Source organism: Octodon degus, unplaced genomic scaffold (assembly GCF_000260255.1).
Source record: "Octodon degus isolate 3935 unplaced genomic scaffold, OctDeg1.0 scaffold00163, whole genome shotgun sequence".
Classification (NCBI taxonomy): domain Eukaryota; kingdom Metazoa; phylum Chordata; class Mammalia; order Rodentia; family Octodontidae; genus Octodon; species Octodon degus.
The window spans coordinates 1,895,561-1,907,648 of NW_004524739.1; the positions used below are offsets into that span (position 1 = coordinate 1,895,561).

At 38.6% G+C, this 12,088-nt stretch overlaps 1 protein-coding gene and 1 pseudogene across 7 annotated transcripts in view; both read right to left on the bottom strand.

The window, feature by feature from the left end:
• The window catches only part of Eya3 (EYA transcriptional coactivator and phosphatase 3), a 104,857-nt gene that overhangs the window by 14,135 nt on the left and 78,634 nt on the right, over positions 1–12,088 (bottom strand). For all 7 annotated transcript variants that reach the window (XR_002818407.1, XM_004642878.2, XM_023702974.1 and 4 more), the window contains 5 exons: positions 11,232–11,321; positions 9,182–9,240; positions 5,689–5,849; positions 2,549–2,663; positions 1,436–1,557 (listed from right to left, as the gene is read on the bottom strand). Coding sequence is in view for 6 of the 7 variants with exons in the window: in XM_004642878.2 (XP_004642935.1) it covers positions 1,436–1,557; positions 2,549–2,663; positions 5,689–5,849; positions 9,182–9,240; positions 11,232–11,321 (547 nt within the window). In the remaining variant the exon portion in view is untranslated. The remainder of the gene's footprint in view (positions 1–1,435; positions 1,558–2,548; positions 2,664–5,688; positions 5,850–9,181; positions 9,241–11,231; positions 11,322–12,088) is intronic.
• Positions 7,007–9,157, bottom strand: LOC105743749 (annotated as a pseudogene).

Below are 12,088 nucleotides of genomic sequence, written 5' to 3' on the forward strand. Positions count from 1 at the left end.
CCCCCTGGTGGGCTGAGCTGGCCACACACAATAAATAAATGTAATAAATAAAAATAAATAAATAATTAAAAAAAATTGTCACATTGGGCTTGCTGTGCTGGCCCTGCCCCTGGAGCATGCTGAGACAGCAATCGAGACTGGGTGTGGTGGTGAATGCCTGTAATCCCAGCTCTTGGGAAGCTGTAAACAGGCAGGTCACTATGAGTCTGATCTAGCAGAAAGACCCTGAACACCTTGTAGACCCTTCGCTAAAAATTCAAAAAGTCAACACTGTTGGGCAACAAATTCCTGGAATTTTATTATCTTGTAAAACTAAAATTCTAGAGCAACTAGATACTAACTCCCTACTTATTGCCCACTCAGGGTAACCATTATTCTACTTTCTGTTCCTAGGTTTCACTACTCTAAGTATCCCATACATAGGTAGAATCATGTAGCATTTGTCTTTTTGTGACAGCCTTATTTCATTTAGCATATTATCTTCAAGGTTCATCTAAGCTGTAGTATGTGACAGGGTTTTTCCCTTTTAGGCTGAATAATAGCTTACTGTATGGAATCTCTCACTTTATCCATTTATCCACTCATATGCACTTGGGTTGTTCTATCTCTTGGCTATTGTGAATAATGCTGCTATGAACAAGGATATATAGGTATACATTTTTTTGATGTCCTGCTTCTGGATATTTGGACACAACTCAAGACTCTGAGACCCAGTTTTTTTGAGTATTTCCCCAAAAGTGGGATTACTGGATCATTCTACAACAGTTCTATTTTTTTTTCCTCTCTCTCTCTTCTTTTTTTGTGGAACCCGGGATTGAACTCAGGCCCTTGCACTTGCCAGGGAAGCACTTATTCTACTGAGCCAACTCCCTGGCCCAACAGTTCTATTTTGATTGTTTTGAGAATTATCATACTGTTCTCTATAGCAGCAGCACCACTCTATAATCCCAACAATGCACAAAAGTTCCAATTTTTCCGTACCTCCTGCTTCTTCATTTTTTTTTGCGGAACTGAACTCGGGCCCTTGAGCTTGCCAGGGAACCGCTTATACCACTGAGCCATCTCCCCGGACCTATTTGCTGTTTTTTTTGGTAGGAATTTTTAAGTACATAATTTATTCTGATTTTTTTAACCCAGTGTTTTTTCTATCACACTACATACTTTCTGTGAGAAACAGAAGTTTGAAAGGGTAAAAATAAGAGTTCTAAGTAGAAATTATATTCTTTCAAATACTATAAAAGAAAGCAGCATATTTATGTAACTTACTAGCTCTGAATTATTGTGCAAGTTAAGCCTCATCAGTAACATCATATGGCTTATATGGTTATTACTTCATATACAAGGTGTCTTTAAGAGAGGAGCTGGCAAACAATATATTCGTAAGTAGAATATTTTACTGTAAGGCTAGTGATGGGAAAAAGAATAGAAACCATACCAATTTTGGTAGCACTATAGATGTTTTCAATAGGAAATATTTCTCCTAGTCCATAGAGGAGAACCTTGGCCAGGGCTGGGACCAGTTGGGTGGTAGTAATCAAAACATTCACACAATTCTTCCTAGAAGGGAATAAGAAGGAAAAGAAAAAAAAAAACGGTAAAATGAAACCAACCTGGCAATAAGAATTGAAATGCACCAAATCTAGTATTTAACTATTAAAAAGTAACCTTAAAGGGCCTAGTATTGTTCAGTTATTACTCTTATTACTTCAAGTTTTAATTTCCATATTAAAGAGCATGGATCTTGTTTTTCATTTGTTTCTTAGTGAAATGAGAACAGCAACTTAATAATTCACACCTTACTGCCTGTCCAATCAGTCTAGTTTACTGTGACTTGGCAGGAAATATCACTACATCATATCACTGATATCAAATGTTAGCAAACAAAAGATAGCTCTCAATTACTGTTCTATTTGACCTGAATGCAATTTAGCCTATAAATGAGATAGCATTTAAGCTCTTCCTGATGCTCATGTAACAGCAACTGAGACTGCAGAACACACAGAAATTCCACAAGATTCATCCCTCAGTCTCAGGTTTACTGGGTACTAGGCTTTGTGGGAATCTGGAATACTTGCCTTGAGGGAGGGAAGAATAGGGGACTGATATCTATAGGGTTGCATTTATTTTTCTGTGTAAGCTTTAAGGTGAAATCACCTTAACTTGCTTAATGTAGCCTTTCTCTTGAAATTTCCCTTCTTGAGTAGGTTGGGGGGGGTAATTTCTTGAAGCTTCTTGTAACTTAGGATATTTGCGATATGTGTCCTACTTGTATTCTTTGATTTTACATGTCCTAAATTAAACTTTAGTTTGTGAGCAAAAAGTAAAGGGAAAGACGGCTTCATGTATAAATATTCACTTAAAATTCTCATGTGTGCTGATATCATAAAATGACCCTGCTTTTTTCACCTAAGTATGTCTCTGAAACATATAAACATTAAAATTCTTGCCTCTATCCCAAGCTCTACTTTTAAAGAATGGTCTAGCTTGCACTGGCTAGGAAAGAATGAATGTCTGAGAAGATGAGACCTAAAAAGAATCATTTCCATACCTGGATTGGATCAGAAGTAAGGATTTTAATGCAGTTCCTAACCATGAATCTGTTAAAACTTCTATTTCTGCTCTTAATCTCTGCAGTGCTTCCTTTCTCTGGGGACTGAGAAGGCCTTTAGAAATAAAAGCAGACACAGTCATCATTTGACAATGTATATTTGCTGAGACTGATAAAGCAAGTTATAAGTTCAATATAGAGATAGTGAGAGTCCCTAAGCAATACATTTCTCTTCTTGGAAAAATCTTACAATAATGCAACTCAAATGCTATTTTGACTTTCCTCATCAAAATGTTTTGCTGTGAGCTGGGTGTGGTGGCACATTCCTATAATCTCTGCTTTCAGGAGGCTGAGGCAGACAGGAGGATCACCATGAGTTTGAGGCCAGCCTGGCCTGCATAAAAGAGTTCAAAGTCAGCCTGCATTACATAGTGATACCCTGTTTCAAATCAACCAACCAACCAACCAACCAACCAACCAACCAACCAACCAACCAACCAACCAGTTTTGCTATGCGAACACAATTACAGCAACAATATTAGCTAGTAGCCAGGTATGGTGGCACACATTTATAATCTCAGCTATTCAGAAGGGTGAGGCAGGAGGAGTGCAGTTTTATGTCCAGCCTGGCCAACACAGTGCAATTCTGTCTCAAAATGAAATAAAAATGGATCAGTGGTTGGGTTCTTGCCTAGTATAAGCAAGATCTGAGTTCACTGTCCAGCACCACAAGAAAAAAAAAAAATCAAAAGATAAGCTGGCGGAAACATTAATAATTGGTTTCTGGTGCAAGCTTCTTTCATCTCCAACTAGCACAATCTGTAAACTTGAGATCTACATTTGAGTAGCACTGTTTCAAGAACCAAGGAGGGAGAAATGAATGTTATAGCTAAAAGAGTTCTCAGCATTTCTCCTCTCTTTTTAAAGAGCCAAAGCCCATGGAGACAAAGGGCCCCATCTGACATAATGCAGTAAGTTAGGAGGATATGGTCTCTGGAAGTCTTTCTACCACCATATATAACTTGGTGGTGACTGTACTTCCTTCCAGCTGCTTCAGAACATCTCAGTCAAGATTCCAGGTTGAATGATCAATTCTCTGCACTGTACTTATGAAATGATTCCACTGATAAGGAGACTAAAACACCATCTAAACTAGACAACTAAGCACAAAACAGAAGTCATATGACTAGAGTATCTTGTTAAACACAAACAGTAAGTCTGATTCTGAATTTTTCTACAGTGGAAGTTTAAGAGAATACTCTATAAAAACTGAAGGCATTTCTGTGAGGAAAACACTAGGAATATAATTCAAGTTTACAGTTTCACAATGCAAGCCCAGAATCAAGGGTCTCTTTTATTTAACATTCTGGACAAAACAATAAAATCAGTACATGTATTTTAACTCACATATGATGTATTTTAATTACTCCATGCTGTACAGAAAATACAAACAAAGAGTACTTTTAATTTTTTTTTTTCCCATAGGGTCATATCATTTTCTTTAGAAAGCCAGGTTTAGGCACTAGGTAAGAAAAGGATCAGAGTCTTGGGTTGTATATAAAAACTAACAAAAGAAAGGCCAATGCCTGTGAGAGAAAAGTAAAAAAACTTGGGAACAAAAAAAGTATTGGAAAAAAAAAAATTGGCTCTGAGTCATGAGAAGAAATAAATGATAAAAAGAGGAATTCCTCAAATCTGAAAGCCTATGATTTTTATCCAGTATTAGAGGGCTATGACAGGAATGAATAAGATTGAACTTCAGGACTGGGGAGATAGCTCAGCAGCATAAGTGCCTGCCTGGCAAGTATAAGGTCTTTTTCTTTTTTTGGTGGAACTGGGGATTGAACTCAGGGACTTGTGCTTGCCAGGGAAGTGCTTATTCCACTGAGCCATCTCCCTGGCCCAAGTGTAAGGTCTTGAGTTTGATCCCCCATACAAAAAAAGAGAAGAAAAAAGCCCTGTTCCTACTTTCTGCACCATACTGTAAAGTATGTAACATGTACTTTTTGTACATGGTATAGTGCAAAAGCTCTTGACCTGACAATCCTCAAGACTTCAAGTAACATTTGTGTGTATGTATCATCTTTGAGAGTGATAGTTTACAATTTTAAGTATTTTTTCATAAGGGTACCTCACCAAAAAGTAACAGTGAAAGTAAAGTGTGCTGGACCAAAAGTTAGGAGATAAGTATGGCACAGCCATTAACATGCTATGTGACAGCAGGTAAGATGCCCAGTCTCCTACATGATAGATATTAATTTCTTAACTATCCAATGAGGTATGTAGATCAGATCTCCAGTATCTCATCTCATTTGAATAGTTTATGATTAATCAACTCAAAAGAGCAGAATCAGATGCAAAGTAATACCTAACATTTGAAATATTTCCAAGCAGGGAAAATATCTGAGGTCTTTCAAATGATAACACATGGGTGTTACCAATCTATAATTCTGGATCAAGCTTTCCACCTACTACAAATGCAATATCTAGTTCTGTCTGAAATGTATTGATGGTACAAGAAATCAAGTGCCAAATGCGATATTCAATTAGCTAGCTATTATTGACAGTGACTGTGGCTTAGAAATAAAAAGTCATCAAACATAATCCATGTAACATGTTTCCTTTAAAAAGGCACCTGGGGCCAGGGATATAGCTCAGTGGTGTAAGCACCTGTCTGGCAAGCACAAAGTCCTGAGTTCAATCCCCGGTAACAAAAACAAAAACAAAAACAAAAACAAACAAACAAAAAACCAGAGGGCATCTGTCAGACAAGTGTGATGATGCTCGCCTGCAATCCCAGCACTCTGGAGGCTCACACAGGAAGACGACTGCTGCGAGTTTAAGGCCAGCTTGAACTATATAGCAAGGCTCTGTCTCAAAAAAAGGGGGGGGGGGCATCTGCCTAAAGAGAACAAGAGAATTTTCTAAAGTTATGCTAAGAGAAATTAGCACTGCAAAGTTTTCTCTAATATTTTATTATTCTAGAGTTCACTGAAAGTACTGAGATTGTTCCTCAGAAGGTTTAGCCTCCATTTTTCTCATATGCACTGGGACATTAATTGATAAGCAGTTGCCAAGGGGATATAGGAATCCCTAGAAATGGAAAGCACACCACCAGAAGAAAGTGCTGCCTCACTTACCACCCACATTGCTCTTGTGCTTATCGTAGATCTCTCTCACTTTTCGGTAACGGAACGCCAGTTTCCTCATCCAGTCCACACCTCCCTGGACGCCAACTGAAGAGCCGTGGCTACCGCTGCCACTAGATCCACTGAAACCATCTGTTGAGAAACTGTAATTGCTGTAACAGGGAGGATAACACAAATTACAAGTTGTATGTGGTATAGTTTTTAAGTGCTACCTGGGGTTTTTCCTTGTCCTACTCTGATATCTGATAAACAAAGCTAATAGTTTAAATGTGAAGGTAGAGCTGGGTAGACAGGGAAACTGAGGCAGGAGAATCATTGCTAGTGAGACCAGCCTTGGCTACAAAGTGAGCTCAAGGCCAGCCTGAACTGCATAGGGAGCCCCTGTCAAAAAAAAAGAAAAAAAATCTGAAGGTGACTATGGTAGCACATGCCTGTATCCCAAAACACCAGAGGCTGAGGCAGGAGGATTGAGTTCAAGGTCTTTGTGTATCAGTCTGTCTTTAATTAGGTGTCTATCTTACCCCTATTACTTTCATCAAAGAAAGGAGAGGTGTAGCTCAGCAGTAGAGATTGCACTTAGTATGTATAGTTTTAATTTTTTTTTTTTAAATGTATTTGGTTGTTACAGGGTTTCACTACACAGCTCAGACTCATAGTGATCGGCCTGCTTTCAGCCTCCCCAGCGCTGGGATTATAGCCGTGCACCGCCAAGCCCAGACTCTAGCTCAGCCCACCCTGGGAGCGGGGCTGTTGCAGCATGTGATGCCTGGAATCAAATTGCAGTCTCTACTATTGCCTAAGCTTGCCGAAGCAGGCACTTTAGTCTGCTAGGCCATCTCACTGGTACCCTGCGTAGGTTTGGTTTGATCCACTTGTGTGTGGGGGGGAGAGGGTAGAAAAGGGAAGGAAAGAGGAAGAGGAAGGTGAGAGAGGGAGAGGAAGGAACGAGATTGGGAAGAAGGGACAGTGAGGCAAAAATAATTCATACACCATCATCCTCTAGAGGTTGACTTGGGACAAAGCACATTTTTTTCATTAATGCAGAAAGCAAATACCATAGAGTGGGAAAAAAGCAAAGCATAAAACTGATGATTACAACTATGCAAATACATTATAATTACATAAAAAGGAGATAAAAATAATAGAAAATAACCCAAATTGTTAATAATAGTGAAGAGATAACGGTAGATGTTTTTCTTTTTTTGGTGGAACCAGGGATTTAGCTCAGGCCCTTGCACTTGCCAGGGAAGCACTGGAATACACTGAGCCATCTCCCTGGCCCTGATGTTTTTCTTTACTGTTCTATTGGCTAATTTTTAGGCTGATAAGCAGTAGCTTCAAAATGTCCACAAATTCCTGATAATCTTCCAATTCTGCTCCGCTTGGGAATGGGCTATAAATAGAATATAAGCCAAAAGTGATAAAACTGTGTTTGACTGCAAAGATGATTTCTCTTGCTTGTATTTGAGTACCTGTTCTGGAAGAAGCCAGTATCATGTAAGGGCATTCAAGCTTCCTCACAGAGAGGGAGAAGCTAAAGCCTCCTGTCATCAGCCACATGTGAGAGGCAGGTCCTGCTCCAGTTAACCTTTCCAATGGGCACAGCTCTAGCCAACATCTTGATTTTTAACTCCAGTGACCCAGATTAGGAACTCCTTGGTTAAACTGTTTTCAAATTCCTGCCTTATAGAAATTGAGATGATAAGTACTTAACTTTTTAAAGTTACTAGTAGGGATAATTTGTTATAAGCATGTAACGTATAACTATATAACTGGGAAGGATTAATACTTCATAAATACAAACTTAAAAGTGACAGAATTAGATAATTTGGTTCAATCTGAAGTCAAAGTAGAATTTAGTCATTTAATATGAGATGCTGGGCCGGGGAGATGGCTCAGTAGGATAAGCGCTTGACTGGCAAATGCAAGGATCTGAGTTCAATCCCCGGTTCCGCAAAAAAAAAAAAAAAAAAAAAAGAGATGCTATAAGAAAATAAAGCTACTAAGAAATAAAATTGGTAAAGACTGGTTAGCCATACCTGTAAGAGAAACAAAGTAACAATGAAAACTGGGATTCAGAGTGGAATATAAACTGCTTCAACCAGGTTTCTTCTAAAAAGACCAATAAAATCTTAGAGTGGTACCCTGCATGACTGTGGGAAAAGCAACACACAGAACTGAACACGGCTTCTGAAAGAAAATTTTCAACCGCAGTACTACACAATGATGTCCTTATTAAAGTGCTATATCCAGTGCTATATTAAAGTGCTATATTCTGCTTTGTATTTGAGAATTCATGGTTGGAATACTTCATATTAAGACAAGAACATTTTACCTATGAAAATGAGTAAAATATTAAAACAAAGTAACATGAAAATGTGACAATCTTTTCTCCTAACAGTATTTAAACACAAACCAGATGTTTTTTGATAACTGTTAGCTAATATTACTGGTTCTATAGTCAGAGGAGTGAGGAGACAGAGCAAGCAACTTGTCATTGAGGTTTCTTCGGTTTAATTTTCACTATAATACAACGGGTGACACAGTCTTCTAGTTATTCCCAATACCAGACGCCTAGACAGCTCCCTCAACAAAACTGCTGATGCTTATTTGCATCAAGGGTGTTTCTTTCTTTTTTTTTTTTTTTTTTTGCATTTTTTGTGATTTTACTGAAGCACAAATAAACACGCACACAGGCATGCACGTTTTCTTCACTGCGCAGCCTAGCATTGGGATTGGTGACTTGGATGGCTAGCTGGGCTGCTCTTTCCCCGATGGCCTTGCGGTTCTTAGAGGAGATGTTGTGAGCAATCTCTGCACAGTAAGACTTGTTGCACATCAGCAGCACCTCCAGCTCCTTAACATTGTGCACCAGGAACTTCCAGAAGCCACTGGGCAGCATGTGCTTTGTCTTTTTGTTACTTCCACAACCTATGTTGGGCATCAAGATCTGGCCCTTGAACCTCCTCCGCACCCTGTTGTCGATGCCTCTGGGTTTCCACCAGTTGCGCTTAATTTTGACATAACGGTCTGACTGGTGCCGGATGAACTTCTTGGTCCTCTTTTTGACGATCTTGGGCTTCACAAGGGGTCTGAGGGCCGCCATGGTGCAGGGGATCAGAGGATCCACAAGGAGCCACCAGAAGCACAGATGGCCTGTGATTGAGACTCACCAAGAGCTAGAAGGGTGTTTCTTCACCCCATTGCTGCTACCCCTTGTTAAGGTTCTGTACGAATGCCAATCCCCTGAGAAGGTCTCTGGAATGGTGTCACCACATGTTTCCTTGTCACACCAGAAGTCTTTTACCTCTGACTGCCAATCACATATTCTAACATCACCTTCTCACACCATATGCTGTGGTTAACTATGTTTGCTTTTGTCTCCTCCAATAGACTGTGGGTTTTTTATGCATTTTTCCTTTAAACCCACATGCATCTAGCATGTAACAGTTGTATCAATGTTAAATATTATTGCATTTATCACCTCAAGTCTTGGCCATTGTCATCTGAAGCCACATCTTCCACATGTACCTGGTCACATTCCTGTTTAAAAAAACAATACACACTCAGCATAAGAGTGAAAGTGTTCATGCTGCCATGACTATCAGATGGCCATATACAAGATGATGAAATATCCTATGTGTGGAGGATCATTTTTACCCCCTTGCTGTGCAACTTTCTTGAAAGCCTGATCTATATCTCAGTCTTCATGAAATTTTTCCTAATTATCCCATCCCTCAGTTCTGCTCTTATCTCAGCAGTTCATTTCTTCAGCTCATAACTTCTCCTACACTGTCATGTGTGTCTATGTCCTAAGCTTGACTACATTTACTATTACAGTGTACGTCTTGTGGGGCAATCCCCACATCTCACACCTTCTAGTCTAGTCCAATGTCTTTATGTAGCATGTGCCCAATTAATTTTTGTAGATGAAATAGATGTTAGGATAGTATAGCATCAAAATCAAGAATGATAAACTGAAAAATTTAAACAGGCATAAGGGGTCATCTAAATGAATCTCACGTGCTAAAATGGAAGTGAAATGATTTTTTTTTTCAGGATCATATACAACTAGTGAATGGTAGAAAAAGACTAGAAAGAAGCTGGGCCTTCTGCTTCTACTCCAAGGTTCCTTCTACTATTCCATGCTACTGCTGACATAAATGCCACTCCCACTGTCTAGCCTGATGGCTACAATCCTGATACCACGAGGGTACCTGCATTAGAATCCCCTGGGGAAGTTTTTAAAAAAATGCATATTCTTGGGTCCATCCCAGACCTGTTAGAATCAGCATTTCTGGGACAGTCCTAGAATCTTCATTTTTAAGAAGCTCCCCAGGTGATTCTTATGCCCCCTAAAATTGAGAACCACTGACCTGGGGGCAGGAACACATTCAGGTCAAATTCTTCACAGAACTTTCAGTCCTGAGGGAGGACTATGTCTAGAAAATCATTACAAATACAATTTGGCAATAATTATTGGTACACAATAGGCTTTCAATAACTGAATAGAAACTAAGCTGCCCTAATTTATTTACATGTGAACTTGCAGGAAGATTAAAGCATTATGGAATTTAGATAAAAGCACTAGAGTTTAGAGCCACATTAACTTGCTGAGAACCGTCTGTTGAGTAGAATTAGAATATATTTTGTAGGCTGAGGCAGGAGGATAAATTGAAGGCCAACCTTGGCAACTCAGTGAGAGCCTCTCTCAAAATAAAAAGGGCTGGGGATATAGTTGAGTGGTAGAGTGCTTACCTACCATGCCTAAGGCCCTAGCTTTAATTTTCAGTAGTACAATGAGATGAGGCAACACAGGGGAGAGGAGATGAGGGAGAGAGGGGGAGGAAATGGACACAGAATTTTACGTAGGGGAGTTGTGCATTTAAACACACAAAAAGTCTGCACTCTCCCTCTTGTTTCCCAGCAACTCATACCCCCAGAACAACTATTATTTTTTTCTAAAACATTTTCCCGCAAAGCTCTGATATCCTGGTTTATCCGGTAACTATACATTCTGTATATCAAGCTTAACATATATATGGATAATAAATATGTATAAAAAAATACATGAGTATTTACAAGCTAGACAAATCAAAAGGTTTTTAAAGTAAAACTGAAGAATAGTTAAAACATAATTGAGAATATAAATAATCAGACCCATTATTTATCATTATATATTAATTAACCAAATAAATATTTAGTATTGATAATAAATTGAGATACTGGCTTAAATATCAGTGCCTTGCCTGATGTGGTAGCATTTCTCCTAATGCTATGTCACTTCCAAATAAGCTAACAAAAGTCAAATTTTTGAGCCAATAAAATTGAGGGCCAGAAGCAAGACTGTTACCAAACCATGTTAACATTTCTTCAAGAGGCTATGCACACCTACGGTTGCTAGCCTGTACTTCTTTACCTTGTGTAACCAAGCTTCTCTATGCCTGCTCTAACAGTACCTTCTATACACACACATGCTCCAAACACTGAACAAAATATCTCACTGTATCACAAAAACAATTTAAGATGTTCACCTCTAAGTCATTGAAAAATAGATGTGTATCAGCTACTTCAAAAATCATTTCTTCCATTGTTAAACCTGAGCCAATCACTACAGTTGGGTCCTAGAAGGCAATAAGAGAAAGAAAACAGGTTGATTTGATACTTAAAAAACTGCTTCTATTTTCAAATATTACAAAATTGAGGTCAATATAAGCCCAAGATATTTAAAGACAATACAAGCTCACAATATTGATTTCAAATACTATTGATGGAACTTCATTAATATTTATAGAATTCAGAGTGCTAAGAAATTATGAACAGTTAAAAATTTCAAGACAATAATTTCTAGAAATTATTACTGTCATCAAAGTAAAGGGAATTTATTTTAAACAATATATTTTAAAAATTAAATCGCTGTTTAACAGTCAAAAAATCGTATCATTCTCCTTAAAAACAATCTATTTAATATCTTTGGAAATTCCTTTGTCCAGAGGAAATTCTAATTACAGCTAAAATACTGCTATTATAGTGTGCATTATACCTACCCCCCCGCAATACACACACCATAACAGCAGACATCTGATAATCTCAACAACCAAGACAGGAAAGACTAAAGAGTCAAAATGTTTGCAGATAAATCAGTGCAAACTTCTTTAAAATGAATCCATTATGTTTTTATAAACAAACTAAAAATAATTTTAAAAAATGTATTTGGTGCAATGTCTCACTATGTAGCTCAGGCTCACAGTGATCCTTTTGTTTTTCAGCTTCCCCAGTGCTGGGATTACAGGCGTGCACCACCATGCCCAGTCTTGTGTCTGGCTCAGTGTGCCCAGGGGGTAGGGCCGGCATGGCATGTGGTGCTGGAGATCAAACCCCAGTCCCTGTG